Here is a 17,611-nt window from a genome sequence, read left to right on the forward strand (position 1 = left end):
GCTCCAGAAGTTGGCCAAGTGTGTCTACCCTGAGGCACAGTGTGGCTTTCGAGCAGAGAGATCCACCATTGACATGCTGTTTTCTCTTCACCAGCTACAGGAGAAATGCCGCGAACAACAGATGCCCCTCTACGTTGCTTTCCGAGATCTCACCAAGCCATTGACCTCGTCAGCAGACGTGGTCTCTTCAGACTACTAGAAAAGATCGGATGTCCACCAAAGCTACTAAGTATCATCACCTCATTCCATGACAATACAAAAGGCACAATTCAGCATAGCGGTGCCTCATCAGACCCCTTTCCTATCCTGAGTGGCATGAAACAGGGCAGTGTTTTCGCACCTACACTGTTTGGGATCTTCTTCTCACTGCTGCTCTCACATGCGTTCAAGTCTTCAGAAGAAGGAATTTTCTTTCACACAAGATCAGATGGCAGATTGTTCAACCTTGCCCGTCTTAGAGCGAAGACCAAAGTACAGAAGGTCCTCATCAGAGAACTCCTCTTTGCTGATGATGCTGCATTAACATCCCACACAGAAGAGTGTCTGCAGAGACTTATCGACAGGATTGCGGCTGCCTGCAATGCATTTGGCCTCACCATCGGCCTCAAGAAAATGAAAATCATGGGACAGGATGTCAGAAATGCTCCAAACATCAATATCAGCGACCACGCTCTGGAAGTGGTTCAAGAGTTCACCTAACTAGGCTCAACTATCACCAGTAACCTGTCTCTTGATGCAGAAATCAACAAGTGCATGGGAAAGGCATCCGCTGCTATGTCCAGACTGGCCAAGAGAGTGTGGGAAAATGGTGCACTGACATGGAACACAAAAGTCCGAGTGTTTCAAGCCTGTGTCCTCAGTATCTTGCTCTACGGCAGCGAGGCCTGGACAACGTATGTCAGCCAAGAGCGACGTCTCAACTCATTTCCATCTTCGCTGCCTCGGAGAATCCTTGGCATCAGGTGGCAGGACCGTATCTTCAACGCAGAAGTCCTCGAGGCGGCCAACATCCCCAGCATATACACCCTACCGAGCCAGCGGCGTTTGAGATGGCTTGGCCATGTGAGCTGCATGGAAGATGGCAGGATCCCCAAGGACACATTGCACAGCGAGCTCGTCACTGGTATCAGACCCACCGGCCGTCCATGTTTCCGCTTTAAAGACGTCTGCAAACGCGATATGAAGTCCTGTGACATTGATCACAAGTCGTGGGAGTCAGTTGACAGCGTTCGCCAGAGCTGGCGGGCAGCTATAAAGGCAGGGCTAAAGAGTGGTGAGTCAAAGAGACTTAGCTATTAGCAGGAAAAAAGACAGAAGCGCAAGGAGAGAGCCAACTGTGTAACAGCCCCGGCAACCAATTTTATCTGCAGCGCCTGTGGAAGAGTCTGTCACTCTAGAATTGGCCTTTATAGCCAGTCCAGGCGCTGCTTCACAAACCACTGACCACCTCCAGGCGCGTATCCATTGTCTCTCTAGACAAGGAGGCCAAAGAGAAAGAAGAAGAGTTCTTTGGTTATCAAGACTGTGACTAACTTGCTTGACTAGAGCAGTAGTAGCGAGAGTACTAATTATACATGCAGCAGATTGAATAATGCCAGAGAAATCTTCAGAAGTACAGAAGATGACAGCTACTCAATTACATTGCTGCAGGCAAGTCTGCACTGCTGATCATAATTCTAAATCTAAATCAGCAGTTAGATCAAGTAACATTTGTTTGCTTTGTTAAAATCTGTGTCCGATTTCTGTTCCATGAGGCAAATAAACTTAGGCAACACCTATATACCTGTTACAAGAGTGTTTCCTATTATGTTTCCCTGGCAACTGCAACACACCGATTAAAATATGAAAGTTCCCTTTTTAAAAATTTCCGAATTACACACACACTCACTGGAAAAAATACAGAAATTCACTCTGCAGAGGTCTGTTACAAAGAAGAGACCAAAAAAATCTACTTTGGCCGAGTACTTGCTAATTCTTGACAAAAAAAGAAAGATATGGAAGGAAGTCAGTTGTCCCTTCTTTGGTCTGGCATACAGGTATGCAGAAATGGGTCACAAGGGTCGTTTCAGAATTCTGGAGATGTTGAAAATTATTCTAGTAGGCTTTCTAGGAGAAATATGGCATCAAGGTTTTTTCTGCCTGCACACACTTGAATCACAGAATTTTATTTTCAGCTTCTCAGGAGCTTTACGGCACCAAGGATTTTTTTCTCTTCCACACTGAATCTTGGCAGGATTTCTTCAAAAAGGTAGAGGAGGAGGTGAGCTGTGTGACTTATGTTTCCTTGGCAGGAAAACACCAAATGTCTTAAAACAGTTCACACCACTGCTAACTGAAAGCAATATTCAAGCCCCAAACAGAGAGTCGACCTCCTGACCTCCACAAACCTTGACATGTGGTTTCTCTGTAACCATTTTTCCCCAAGTCACCGAGGATTCTGCTGTTTTCTGAGCCCAAATCACAGGTGGCCTCCAGCACAGGGGACTTTCAAACAACATCTTGTTCCGTCGGTGAATTTGGTGAAAGAAAGCACATCCATGGAATCTTTTCAGTTTTAACACAAGTCCTCAAAAATAAAATATTTTTAAAAAGGAAGCACTTTCAAAACAATGCACATCAACTGCACAGCCCTCATTCACTTTGTTACCTCATCAAAAAATTCAATCTAATTAGTGAAGCATGATTTGCCCTTAACAAATATATGCTGATTCTCCTTTACTGGCCTATACTTATCCAAGTGGCTGTTAATTTTCTGCCAGATTATTGTTTTTAAATGCTTCCCCACCACCGATGTTGGACTTACTGACTTATTATTGCCAGGATTATCCGACTGGTCTTTTTTGAACAAGGGTGTAACATTTACAATCTGCTAGACCTCTGACAACACCCCTGTATCTAAGGAGGATTGGAATTTGGTGACCAGCACCTCTGCAATTTCTATCGTTACTTCCCTCAGCAACCTCAGATGCATCTCATCTAGACCAGAGAACTTATCCACTTTAAGTTAATGATTCTGTCCTTAGGATTTTGACAGGATCATGGGAAGCCAAAGAGGTGGGCAGAGGTCCTGTCGCCTTACACTATTGGAGATGTAATGGCATCTCTGGAACCTCTAAGCTGAAGTAACTACTTGTCCCTATTTTGGCAGCTCATAGCTTCACTAAGACTCAACAATGGTTTCCTAGCTTTTTAAAGGTAGCGCAACATTCTGACCCATTTACAAATCTAGTTTGTGTTTTTTCCCAATACGAGGAGAAAATTAGGTTCCTGGAATATTGCCCAGTAGGATGAAAAGACACTTCTCTAAAAAAAATGATAAATTTAGCAAAACGTAGCTTTAAATATTGTCCACAATAATATCTGATATCAATCATAAAATAGTCAAAAATATGTTATGCATTAACAACAACTTCTCAAACAAAATTTGACATTAAACCAGGTAAGGAGATATTAGGACAGATGATCAAAAGCTTCATCAAAGAGATAAGTTTAAAAGAGGGCGAGAGGTACAGATATGGAGAGGTTTAGGGAGGGAATTCCAGACCCTAGGGCCCAGGCAGCTGAAGATATGGTCTTCAATAGTGGAGGGAAGAAAATTGGGGATGCGTAAGAGGAGAGAATTAGAGGAGCACAGTGATGTCAGAGAGTCATAGGGCTGGAGGAGATTACAGAGGTAGAAAGAGTCGAGGCCATGGAGGGATTTGAAAACAAGGATTTGTATTTTAAAATCAAGGCATTGCCAGACTGGGAGCCAATGTAACGTAACTTCTTTCTTGTTTTTAGCTTGATACGTAGAAAAAGAATCTTTCACTTATTTCTTTACTGCAGTACTGGAACTAACATCATGAACTATCTCACTGCTATCGAAAAGAACCTGCACTCATCGCGAGCCTTATCACATGCTCAGGATGCCCCAAAGTGCTTCAAATCCAGGGAATTACTTTTGCTGTGTAGTCACTGTTGTAATGTAAGCAAATGTGGCAGCCAGTTTGCACACATCAAGATTCCACAAATGGACTAGATGAACGATCAAATGATCAGTTAAATATGGTCTTATGTCATATTGGCTGAGAGAGAAATATAATTCACAACACTGGGAGAACACCCTTGTCTTTTTTAAATTGAGCCATGAAATCTTTTAGATTCACCTGAACAAGGCAGACAACCCTCCGTTTAATGCTTCATTGAAAGACAGCACCCACAACAATGTACCTTTATGTGCTCAGTCCTGGGGTGGGATTTGAACCGCAACCTACTGTTCTGAACGTTTGTAAACAATGACCCTGTGAATTGTTCCAGTGAACAAGATAAACTATTTTAATCACACACTTGGTCAAACTAGGGTATTCTTAGCATGTTTGTTTTATTTTACTTATTTGGTAACTGACCTGTTCAAAGCAGAATGTGACTGTAACGTAAATTGTGACATCTTCCACCAGTAGAGGGAAGTGCAGTGACATTCTGAGTTGTTTGCTGAACACACTCACTTTGACTTTTTACGTAAAGCTCTTCTTAATTTAATTTACTCTTAACACATTTAACTAATGATCCTACTGTCTGACAGTAGTCCAAATTGTTATTTTTTTCTGGCTTCTGAACTTGATAACACTTAGCTTCCTGTTAAGTTTTGAGATATTTTTTGGGTTCTGATTGCAGCTTTTCCAGTTTAACAATGATTGCTTAAACTGGCTACATTAACTCACAACTTAATTTGCTAACAATCTTCATGAATAGTATTTTAATTATATAAATCTTTTAACCTAAATACTTAATTATTTTTTTCAGAAAATTTTAATCTAAGTCTAAATGCTTGTGAAAACCATTCATCTCAGTTACACTGCACAGCCCTTCTCACAAGTTTTATTTATTTAGAGATACAGCACTGAAACAGGCCCTTTGGCCCACTGAGTCTGTGCTGACCATCAACTACCCATTTATACTAATCCTACATTAATCCCATATTCCTACCACATCCCCTCAATCCCCTACCATCTACCTACACGAGGGGCAATTTACAATGGCCAATTTACCTACCAACCTGCAAGTCTTTGGTTGTGGAAGGAAACCTGGTGAAAATCCACACAGTCACAGGGAGAACTTACAAACTCCGCACAGGCAGTCCCCAGAATCGAGCCTGGGTTGCTGGAGCTGTGAGGCTACGGTGCTAACCACTGCGCCACCCTTGGCAGCAAGAAGGTTTCATTGTGTTACTAGTCTCTGGTACATGTTATATGATAGTTTTCAATTTATCTACAGATAAAATTAATATTTTTCCAATTGTACAAAGGACATGGGTCTGCATTTTATTCTGGCGACGGGGGTCCCAGTGGTGGGTCTGAAGGCTGCCTTGGCCCTCTGTCGGACCCCCGTGGCTATTTAACGGCGGGTAGCCAATTAACTGCCCACTGTCCCTTTCAGGGATGAGCTCCTGCCTCCAGGGCTTCCGGCCAATTGGAAGTGGTGGTCATTGCCAGTACTGCAGGAGCCAAAGACAGGAGAAAACTCTGGGACAGGTAATTGGGGTTGGGGTTGCCCGGGTCATTAAGGCAGGCCCCAGCAACAGGATGGAGGGGGATTGGTGAGAGTGAGTGGGGCCTCCCTGAGGCAGCAGTGATTACTGCCAGGGGGACTCTCTGGGGTCCTGGATTACCCACAAAGGAGGGACCCTCCCACCCCCGCTGGAGGCCAGCAGGCTTCACCTGGCGGTGTCTCCCTGTAGCAGCAGGCCCTTCCGCCTTCAGCAAAATTGAGGTGGAGGCGGGAAGAGCACTTAAAGGCCTCAATTGGCCTGAGGCAGGAAGGTCATCCTTGGCCTTCCCTGCCCGAGACAAAAAGCAGGGGGCCCGGGCAACGTTGGGAATGACAGCTCTTGCCAATTGTCCCACCCCCCCCCCACCCACCCACCTCCATGCCCGCAACCAATGGCAGAACAACATTCAGCCCATAATTTTCCCTCCTGCTCCAAATTTAACTCTTTTAAAGAGTATGCAATAATACAAAAACAACTTGTATTTATATAGTGCCTTTTATATAATAAAATGTCCCACGTCACTTCACAGGATCATTAGTAATACAAATTTTGACATCGAGCCTCGTAAGAAGATATCAGGGTAGATAAGCAACAGCTTGCTAAAAGAGGTAGGTTTTAAGGAGCATCTTAAAGGTGAAAAGAGAGGTAGAAAGGGTGAGAGCTTTAGGGGAGGGCTTTTCAGAGCTTAGGGTCTAAGGAGATGAAGACACAGCCACCAATATTGGAGCGATTAAAACTGTGAATGCTCAAGAGAGCAGAGCTAGAAGAGCACAGGTATCTCGGAGGATCGTGCAGCTGAAGTAATTTCATAATATTTTAAAACTTTAAAAAGTGCTGAATATTGTGACTGGTCTGTTACAGAATATGTTCTGAATGACTTTGTATTATGGTAATGTCATCTGCTATAGACGGAGTTCAACAAGAGTCTGTCTTCTTCTTTGGCCTCCTTGTCTCGAGAGACAATGGGTAAGCGCCTGGAGGTGGTCAGTGGTTTGTGAAGCAGCGCCTGGAGTGGCTATACAAGCCAATTCTAGATGGACAGACTCTTCCACAGGTGCTGCAGATAAAATTGGTTGTCCGGGCTGTTGCACAGTTGGCTCTCTCCTTGCGCTTCTGTCTTTTTTCCTGCCAACTGCTAAGTCTCTTCGACTCGCCACACTTTAGCCCCGTCTTTATGGTTGCCCGCCAGCTCTGGCGATCCCCTGGCAACTGACTCCCATGACTTGTGATCAATGTTACAGGACTTCATATCTCATTTGCAGACGTCTTTAAAACAGAGGCATGGACGGCCGGTGGGTCTGATACCAGTGACGATCTCTCTGTACAATGTGTCTTTGGGGATCCTGCCATCTTCCATGTGGCTCACATGGCCAAGCCATCTCAAGTGCCGCTGGCTCAGTAGGTGTATATGCTGGGGATGTTGGCCGCCTCGAGCACTTCTGTGTTGGAGATACGGTCCTGCCACCTGATGCCAAGGATTCTCCGGAGGCAGCGAAGATGGAATGAATTGAGACGTCGCTCTTGGCTGACATACGTTGTCCAGGCCTTGCTGCCATAGAGCAAGGTACTGAGGACACAGGCTTGATACACCCGGACTTTTGTGTTCCGTGTCAGTGCGCCACTTTCCCACACTCTCTTGGCCAGTCTGGACATAGCAGTGGAAGCCTTTCCCATGCGCTTGTTGATTTCTGCATCGAGAGGCAGGTTACTGGTGATAGTTGAGCCGAGGTAGGTGACCTCTTGAACCACTTCCAGAGCGTGGTTGCCAATATTGATGGATGGAGCATTTCTGACGTCCTTTCCCATGATGTTCGTTTTCTTGAGGCTGATGGTTAGGCCAAATTCATTGCAGGCAGCCACAATCCTGTGGATGAGTCTCTGCAGACATTCTTCAGTGTGAGATGTTAATGCAGCATCGTCAGCAAAGAGGAGTTTCCTGATGAGGACTTTCCGTACTTCGCTCTTAGACGGGCAAGGTTGAACAACCTGCCATTTAATCTTGTGTGGAGGAAAATTCCTTCTTCTGAAGACTTGAACGCATGTGAGAGCAGCAGGGCGAAGAAAATCCCAAAAAGTGTGGGTGCGAGAACACAGCCCTGTTTCACGCCACTCAGGATAGGAAAGGGGTCTGATGAGGCACCGCTATACTGAATTATGCCTTTCATATTGTCATGGAATGAGATGATGATACTTAGTAGCTTTGGGGGACATCCGATCTTTTCTAGTAGTCTGAAGAGACCACGTCTGCTGACGAGGTCAAAGGCTTTGGTGAGATCAATGAAAGCAACGTAGAGGGGCATCTGAAACAAAAACAAGAAATGCTGGATTCACTCAGCAGGTCTGGCAGCATCTGTGGAAAGAGAAGCAGAGTTAACGTTTCGGGTCAGTGACCCTTCTTCGGAGGGGCATCTGTTGTTCACGGCGTTTCTCCTGTAGCTGGCGAAGGGAGAAGAGCATGTCAATGGTGGATCTCTCTGCTCGAAAGCCACACTGTGCCTCAGGGTAGACACACTCAGCCAGCTTCTGGAGCCTGTTTAAAGCGACTCGAGCGAAGACCTTCCCCACTATGCTGAGCAGGGAGATTCCACGGTAGTTGTTGCAGTCACCGCGGTCACCCTTGTTCTTATGGAGGGGATGATATTGGCATTGCACATGTCCTGTGGTACTGCTCCCTCGTCCCAGCACAGGCAAAACAGTTCGTAGAGTGCTGAAAATATAGCGGGCTTGGCACTCTTGATTATTTCAGGGGTAATGCTGTCCTTCCCAGGGGCTTTCCCGCTGGCTAGAGAATCAATGGCATCACTGGGTCATTGCCCGTAAAGTGGACTGCAACACCACACCAAACAGCATGACCAAAAAAGGAAAGAAGGTATCAGCCTTTCGTTTTGCAAGCTGGAACATCAGAACCATGTGCCCTGGCCTGTCGGAAGACCTTACACAAATCAACAATTCACGGAAGACCGCCATCATTAACAACGAGCTCAGTAGACTCAATGTGGACATTGCAGCGCTTCAAGAGACACGCCTCCCTGCAAGCGGATCTCTAAGGGAGCAAGACTACACCACCTTCTGGCAGGGTAGGGATCCTGAAGAACCAAGACAGCATGGAGTGGGCTTCGCCATCAGAAACTCTTTGCTCAGCATGATAGAGCCACCTTCAAATGGCTCAGAACGCATACTGTCCATCCGACTGCTCACCGCCTCTGGTCCAGTACACCTACTCAGTATCTATGCTCCAACACTCTGCTCCCCACCTGAAGCTAAAGCCCAGTTCTACGAGGAACTCCATAATATCATTCGTAGCATCCCCAATACCGAAAATCTGTTCCTGCTGGGGGACTTTAATGCCAGGGTTGGGGCCGACCATGACTCATGGCCCTCCTGCCTTGGGCGCTATGGCATTGGAAGGATGAATAAGAATGGACAGAAACTGCTTGAGTTGTGTATCTATCACAACCTCTGCATCACCAACTCATTCTTTCACACTAAACCTTGTCACCAGGTTTCTTGGAGGCACCCAAGATCACGTCGTTGGCACCAGCTGGACCTCATCGTCGCAAGTCGAGCCTCTTTAAACAGCGTTCAAATCTCACGCAGCTTCCACAGTGCGGGCTGTGACAACGACCACTCCCTGGTGTGCAGCAAAGTTAGACTCAAACCAAAGAAGCTGCATCACTCTACGCAGAAGGGCCGCCCACACATCAACACTAGCAGAATTTCTTATCCACAGCTGTGACATAAGTTTCTAAATTCACTTGAAAAAGCCCTTCAAAACACTCCTGCAGGGGATGCAGAGACCAAGTGGGCCCACATCAGAGATGCCATCTATGACTCAGCAATGACCATCTATGGCAAAGGTGTGAAGCAGAATGCAGACTGGTTTCAATCTCACTTTGAAGAGCTGGAACCTGTCATAGCCGCTAAGCGCATTGCACTGTTGAACTACAAGAAAGCCCCCAGCAAGTTAACATCCATAGCACTGAAAGCAGCCAGAAGCACTGCACAAAGAACAGCCAGGCACTGCGCAAATGACTACTGGCAACAGCGATGCAGTCATATTCAGCTGTCCTCCGACATCGGAAACATCAGAGGAATGTATGATGGCATTAAGAGAGCTTTTGGGCCAACCATCAAAAAGATTGCCCCCCTCAAATCTAAATCAGGGGACACAATCACTGACCAACACAAGCAAATGGACCGCTGGGTTGAGCACTACCTAGAACTGTACTCCAGGGAGAATGTTGTCACTGAGACCGCCCTCAATGCAGCCCAGTCTCTGCCAGTCATGGATGAGCTGGACGTACAGCCAACAAAATCGGAACTCAGTGATGCCATTGATTCTCTCGCCAGCAGCCAAGAGTCTGTACTGTGGTCTATTCATAATAAATTAGAAGGAGGTTACTTTAAGTCATGTTATAACATTTGAAAACGTTAAACCATGCGGTCAGCTGATCAATGTTCAGAACAGTGATGGTATTCAAAGAGATCTGGTCAAATTATGCTATAGAATTTAACATGGAGAGTTATAACCAGGTAGAAATTGGTTATGGTGAACAATACACACAGGTAGACCCAGGCCAACTCAAATGTGTCCTTGGGCCTCATTATCATTATTTTGGTGAGCTGTCGATATCCATTCTGTGTCCACATGGATCTGCCCTTTTTCTAAAGATTATTGTAAGTCATGGGGATGGAGTGGGAAAGGGCAGGAGGGTGGGGGTGCTGGTGGTGGTGGATGGGGTGGTGACGCCAATCAGAAGTGCTGTGTGGTCAGGGAACACACGCGTTCCTCCTGGATCCACAGCTGCAATTTCTGAATTTTAAAGAAAATAAACTTACCTTTCATTGGTGGCTGCAAGGGCCGGTGAAGAAACCCAAGCAAAGCCGGCCTGACTTCTGCTCTGCTCATTACCAATCAATTTCCACAAAGGAAACGAAAATAGACATTAGTCTGCTCATTTACATCTGTAGGGCCCTAATTCGTCCTTTAGACAGCTGCCAGAGAAGCCTGAAAAATGGGCCTGACAAATTTAACAGTTACCCAAACCCATGCACAGATTGGGTGCTGGCTGTCCCACTGCTAAGTTGGTCATAGTGCCCAATTAGGATGGTAAAACAGGGGCAATATTGTTGAATTTAATCTCCAATGTTCTTGAATTATTCTTAGTTATAAAGAATTTAAATCCCTGAAGTAAAATTTGGCTTCCACTGATGACGACGGAGTGTCTTTTCTTAATTCTCAAACATGAATTTTAGGCAGTGATATAAATCTGATGTACAATGGATTTTGTGTATAGATACCAGTAAAAAATTGCATTATTGACAAGACAAGTTAACTCAATGAAATTACATAAGTGTAATCATCAAATCTTCACTTGTTTGTTATTGTATTTTTATCATATTTCATCTGCAAGCAGATCATTCATTAAATTCTGTTTAAATTACAGAGGACTTGGATGATTTGAGGATGGAAGGCATTACTGACCATGTGCCTTCTGGTAACAGGTTTAGCCAAGGTCGAAGTCTATACTCTGCAGAACCTCAAGCCAAAGTTACACTCAATATCTGCTCGAGGTGTGCCAGGTATAGTAGGAACCAATACAACATTATCACTGCCAAAATGTTAATCAGTTGTAAAGCTACTCTCGCTGTATTCCAAGTACAGAAGTCATTCTGCTTTCTGTACTTAGAGCAGCACATCGTTAAACTGCATCAGAATGTTCAGGTTATATTTTTAAACAAGAAATCTTCACCTCTACACAGTTCACTGCTATAAAGTGCCTAGCTCTGCTAGCTTTGCTACCATAAAGCCCATCTGCTGAGACTCTGTTACAGTATTATTTCTACAGTGTAGGGCCTACAGGCATCCATGAGTAGTAACTTCAGATACCACAGTGAGAAAATATCACAGAGACTAAATGATTCCAAACACTGAAGTTTTAACATTTAGATCTTGGCCTTTTGAAATCCCAATACTGGTTTAACATAATTTCTACAATCAGTTAGTAGTCATCCTAGTCTTCCTTTTCAATTTGATCCTTTTTAGTTATGGAGTATCATCGGCAGTCCAGCACCTAAATCCTGTCTAGAGCTAGTTCATCTCCACACTTATCTAAGAACATCACCAGTCTCCTCCTGAGCCACCACAGATAGTTGGTTATGTTACTGTACACTTAATCATATTTATACTGCAAGTTTAGGAATGCCATGACATCAGTGATGTAATTTTATGAAAAGAAGCCAATGAGTTTTATACCATTCGAAGAAACAACAGTGAAACTGTATCATTGTAAAGCAGGCAAAGACAGGCATGAATAACTCAAGGTTAATCCTTACATTATAAAATAACTTTTCAGTCAAACATTGTTTATTTGACTGTTTCCATTGAAGTATACATATTCTCTTTTTCTCTTTGGCCTCCTTATCTCGAGAGACAATGGGTAAGCGCCTGGAGGTGGTCAGTGGTGTGTGGAACAGCTCCTGGAGTGGCTATAAAGGCCAATTCTAGAGTGACAGGCTCTTCCACAGGTGCTGCAGAAAAATTTGTTTGTCGGGACTGTAACACAGTTGGCTCTCCCCTTGCGCCTCTGTCTTTTTTCCTGCCAACTGCTAAGTCTCTTCGACTCGCCACACTTTAGCCCCGCCTTTATGGCTGCCCGCCAGCTCTGGCGATAGCTGGCAACTGACTCCCACGACTTGTGATCAATGTCACAGGACTTCATGTCGCGTTTGCAGACGTCTTTCAAGCGGAGACATGGACGGCCGGTGGGTCTGATACCAGTGGCGAGTATACCTATGGAAACCATGAATATAGCATAACATGGAGTATATTGTATAATTTTGCAGTTCCAGCTTTATTACAATTGGTCTCTCTCCACCTCCATCCCCCACCGGGATGGTTTGAGGGCTCTCTGCTTCTTCCTTGAACAGAGGCCCAACCAGTCCCCATCCACCACCACCCTCCTCCACCTGGCTGAACTTATTCTCACATTGAACAACTTCTCCTTCAACTCCACTCACTTCCTTCAAATAAAAGGTGTTGCTATGGGTACCCACATGGGTCCTAGTTTTGCTTGTCTTTTCGTGGGATATGTCGAACATTCCTTGTTCCAGTCCTACCCAGGCACCCTCCCCCAACTCTTTTGTTGATGACTGTATTGGTGCCGTTTCCTGCTCCCACCGGGAACTAGAAAACTTCATCAACTTTGCTTCTAATTTCCACCCTTCTCTCACCTTTACATGGTCCATCTCTGACACTTCCCTTCCCTTCCCTTCCTTGATTTCTCTGTCTCCATCTCTGAGGATAGGCTGTCTACTAATATTCAATATAAGCCCACCGATGCCCACAGCTACTTTAACTACACTTCTTCACACCCTGCCTCCTGTAAGGACTCTATTACATTCTCCCAGTTTCTCCATCTCCGATGCATCTGCTCTGATTATGCAACCTTCCACGACAGCGCTTCTGATATGTCTTAATTTTTCCTCAACCGAGGACTCCCCCCCACTGTGGTTGACAGGGCCCTCAACCTTGTCCGACCCATTTCCCGCACCTCTATCCTCACCCCTTCCCTTCCCTCCCAGAACCGCGACAGGGTTCCCCTTGTCCTCACTTTCCACTCCACCAGCCTTCACATCCAAAGGATCATCCTCTGCCATTTCTGCCACCTCCAGCATGATGCCACCACCAAACGCATCTTCCCCTCCCTTCCCCTGTCAGCATTCGGAAGGAATCGTTCCCTCCGCGACACCCTGGTCCATTCCTCCATTACCCCCACCACCTCGTCCCCTTCCCACGTCATCTTCCCCTGAAATCACAGGAGGTGTAATACCTGCCCAATTACCTCCTCTCTCCTCACTATCCAAGGCCCCAAACACTCCTTTCAAGTGAAAGCAGCGATTTGCATGTACTTCTATCAATCTATTCTACTGTATTCACTGCTCACAATGCGGTCTCCTCTACATTTTGTTTTATTTAGAGATACAGCACTGAAACAGGCCCTTCGGCCCACCGAGTCTGTGTCGACCATCAACCACCCATTTATACTAATCCTACACGAATCCCATATTCCTACCACATCCTCACCTGTTCCTATATTCCCCGACCACCTACCTATACTAGGGGAAATTTATAATGGCCAATTAACCTATCAACCTGCAAGTCTTTGGTGGTGGGAGGAAACCGGAGTACCCGGCGAAAACCCACGCAGACACAGGGAGAACTTGCAAACTCCACACAGGCAGTACCCAGAATTGAACCCGGGTCGCTGGAGCTGTGAGGCTGTGGTGCTAACCACTGCGCCGCCCATTGGGGAGACCAAATGCAGACTGGGTTACCGCTTTACGGAATACCTCTGCTCAGTCCGAAAGCATGACCCTGAGCTTGCTGTTGCTTGCCATTTCAACACACCCCACTGCTCTCATGCCCACATCTCTGTCCTGGGATTGCTGCAGTGCTCCAGTGAACATCAATACAAGCTCGAGGAACAGTACCTCATTTACCGATTAGGCACGCTATAGCCTGACTGACTGAACATTGAGTTCAATAATTTCAGAGTATGATGGGCCCCCATTTTTATCTTTAAGAGCATAAGAATATAAGAAATGGGAGCAGGAGTAGGCCATTCAGCCCCTCAAGCTTGCCCCGCCATTCAATAAGATCATGGCTGATCTGTCCCAGGCTTCAACTCGTCTTTCGGACCTGCTCTGCATACCCCTCGGCTCCCCGAGATTTCAAAAATCTATCTACCTCCTCCTTAAATACATTTAGTGACCTAGCCTCTACAACTCTCTGAGGTAGAGAATTCCAGAGATTCACCACCTTCTGAGAGAAGAAATTCCTTTGCATCTCAGTTTTAAATGTGTGCACCCTTATTCTTTCCCATAAGTTGAGATTCCCCCACCAGTGGAAATATATTCTCAATATCTACCCTGTCAAACCCCCTTAAAATCTTACATGTTTCTATAAGATCACCTCTCATTCTTCTAAACTCCAATGAATAAAGGCCTAACCTGTTTAGCCGTTCTTGATAAGACAACCCCTTCATCCCAGGAATCAACCTAGTGAACTTTTTCTGAACTGCCTCCAATGCTAGGATATCCTTCCTTAAATACGGGGACCAAAACTGTACACAGTACTCCAGGTGTGGCCTCACCAACACCCTGTACAGTTGTAACAAGACTTCCCTATTTTTAAACTCTAACCCCCTAGCAATAAAGGCCAAAATTCCATTTGCCTTCCTAATTACTTGCTGCACCTGCATGCTAACTTTTTGTGCTTCATTCACGAAAACACCCAGATCCCTCTGTACTGCAGTATTTTGTAGTCTTTCTCCATCTAAATAATAATCTGCCTTTTTATTCTTCCTACCAAAGTGGATGACCTCACACTTTCCCACATCGAACTCCATCTGCCAAGTTTTTGCCCCCTCACTTAATCTATCTATATCCCTTTGCAGATTCTTTGTGTCCTCATCACAACATGCCTTCCCACCTATTTATGTATCGTCAGCAAATTTGAATACACTACACTCTGTCCCTTCCTCCAAGTCATAAATATAGTATTTTTTATTTTTTATTTGTTTATTTTATTTTAGTTTGTTTCTACTGTGCCTACCCACTGTTTTTTCCATGTTTGTGCTTGGGGCCAGGGCTGTTCATTTTTCTGTCAATTAAAACCCTCTCTGTACTAATGCTTTGTCTTTCAGCACACCATTAACATACCATTTGCGTTTGCTGCATGACCTTCTGGCCAGTGATCCTCTATGACCTTGTCCTATCAACACCTCTTTTGTTATCTCTTGCCCCAGCCCCACTTTACTTGCTTAAAATCTTTTACATTTCTAATATTTTCCAGTTCTGATGAAGGGTCACTGACCTGAAACGTTAACTCAGCTTCTCTCTCCACAGATGCTGCCAGACCTGCTGAGTATTTCCAGTGTTTCTTGTTTTTATTTAAGATTTCCAGCATCTGCAGTATTTTGCTATTATTTTATTACAATTGGATTGGACGTGATGAATTTGAACTTGGAGGTCAATGCATGATTCTCTATCTATTAAAATTAATGAATAGAAAATCGTACGGGGACACTGACCTCTGAACAAAAATACTTGATCTGCACTCCCGTAGTGCAAATGTCTACACCAGAAATGTTAAATAGTACAACTTGCTTCCCACATAGCAATGGAAATTTCTAATTTCCACAAACTAAAAAATTTAGTGCTTGATGGAACTACCACACAGTGGCCGGAATTTTACGCCTCACCCCCAAAGAGTGGGGGAGGTTCGGGGGGGCCCTTCCTGACCTGCTCCTGCCTCCACCGCAGTTTACGTGGGGTAGCGGCAGCAGGAAATGATCCGCCTGCCCCAGGCCAATCAAGACCCTTAAGTAGCCAGTTGGCGGCCACTTAAGGGCCTTCGCCTGCAACCACAGGAATTTTACCCTTGGCCGATTGGGCAGCCCAGACCAGCGGAAAGCTACCTGACAAAAGCAAGCGGCTCTCTGATGACCTTGCGGTGGGGCCCTCCTGGTCAGGCACCCTGTGCCCGACGGAGGGCCGCCCCTGATCCCCCAACCAACCCCAGCGTCCAAAACGCCCCCTGCCCCCCAATCGACCACACTTGCCTCGCCAGGGCCTGACCAGTCACCCTCAGCGAGGCCCCTAAAACTTACCTTTTCCTGGGGCCATCCTGCCTCTTCTTTGCAAAGCTGGGCTGCAGTCCCAGCAGTGGCCACTGCTCCCGGTGGCACTGCTGGGACTAAGAGCTGCCGGCCCACTGATTGGCCGGCAGCTCCATGAGGCAGGACTTCCTGCCTCAATAAGGTGGTAGACCCACCTCAGACCCATTAATCCATCTTGGCCTCCTCCTGAGGTGCCTAGCATCACAGATGCCAGTCTTCAGCCAATCTGATTCACTCCACATGATATCACGAAAGGGCTGAAGGCACTGGAAACTGCAAAGGCTATGGGTCCTGATGACATCTCGCTGTAGTACTGAAGACTTGTGCTTCAGAACTAGCCACACCCCTAACCAAGCTGTTCCAATACAGCTACAACACTGGCATCTACATGACAATGTGGAAAATTGCCCAAGTATGCCCTATCCACAAAAAGCAGGACTAATCCAACCCAGCCAATTACCACTCCATTGGTCTCCTCTCGATCATCAGCAAAGTGATGGAATGTATTATCGACAGTACTGTCAAGGGCCACTTAAACAGCAATACCCTGCTCACCGAGGCTCAGTTTGAGTTCTGCCAGGGCCACTCAGCTCCTGATCTCATTACAGCCTTGGTCCAAACATGGACAAAAGAGCTGAACTCGAGGTGAAGTGACAGTGATTGTCCTTGATATCAAGGCAGCATTTGACCGAATGTGACATCAAGAAGCCCTAGCCAAATTGAAGTCAATGGGAATCAGGGGGAAAACTCTCCGCTGGTTGGAGTCATACCTAGAACAAAGCAAGGTGGTTGCGGTTGTTGTCTCAACCCTAGGACATTGCTGCAGGAGTTCCTCAGGGTAGTGTCCTAGGCCCAACCATCTTCAGCTGCTTCATCAATGACTTTCCCTCCATCATAAGGTCAGAAGTGGGGATGTTCGCTGATGATTGGACAATGTTGTGGACAGCCGGTTTGCTTTTATTGGTCGCTGTCCCTCACTGTTCATTTATGATTTGTACATTCTTGAAATTCTTGATTGGTTTCCACTCCAACATGCTACTAGCTATTAGCACACTAGAGAGAGATGCCCTAAGTTCAGGAAACCAGGATATAGAAGCAAAAACAAGAAATGCTGGATTCACTCAGCAGGTCTGGCAGCATCTGTGGAAAGAGAAGCAGAGTTAACGTTTCGGGTCAGTGACCCGAAGCAGTTTAGTTAGACATGAGAAATGATAAATGCAAGAAGTCACTTGTGGGAGTGGTGTATAGGCCCCCAAACAGTAACCACACGGTAACACAGAGTACAAAGTAATAAATAATGGGAGCTTGTCAGAAAGGTATGGCGATAAGGGGGATTTTAATCTGCATATCGACTGGAAGAATCAGATGGTCAAAGGTAGCCTCGATGAGGAGCTCATAG

The 17,611-nt window shown here is 45.7% G+C and overlaps 1 protein-coding gene across 4 annotated transcripts in view; it reads left to right on the forward strand.

The window, feature by feature from the left end:
* c5h8orf34 (chromosome 5 C8orf34 homolog) overlaps positions 1–17,611 on the forward strand; it is a 567,297-nt gene that overhangs the window by 428,897 nt on the left and 120,789 nt on the right. For 3 of the 4 annotated variants that reach the window (XM_068031961.1, XM_068031964.1, XM_068031963.1), the window contains exon 8: positions 10,978–11,113. In XM_068031961.1, the coding sequence (XP_067888062.1) occupies positions 10,978–11,113 (136 nt within the window). The remainder of the gene's footprint in view (positions 1–10,977; positions 11,114–17,611) is intronic. The other variant, XM_068031962.1, reaches the window with a different exon arrangement.

This window comes from Heterodontus francisci, chromosome 5 (assembly GCF_036365525.1).
Source record: "Heterodontus francisci isolate sHetFra1 chromosome 5, sHetFra1.hap1, whole genome shotgun sequence".
Taxonomy (NCBI): domain Eukaryota; kingdom Metazoa; phylum Chordata; class Chondrichthyes; order Heterodontiformes; family Heterodontidae; genus Heterodontus; species Heterodontus francisci.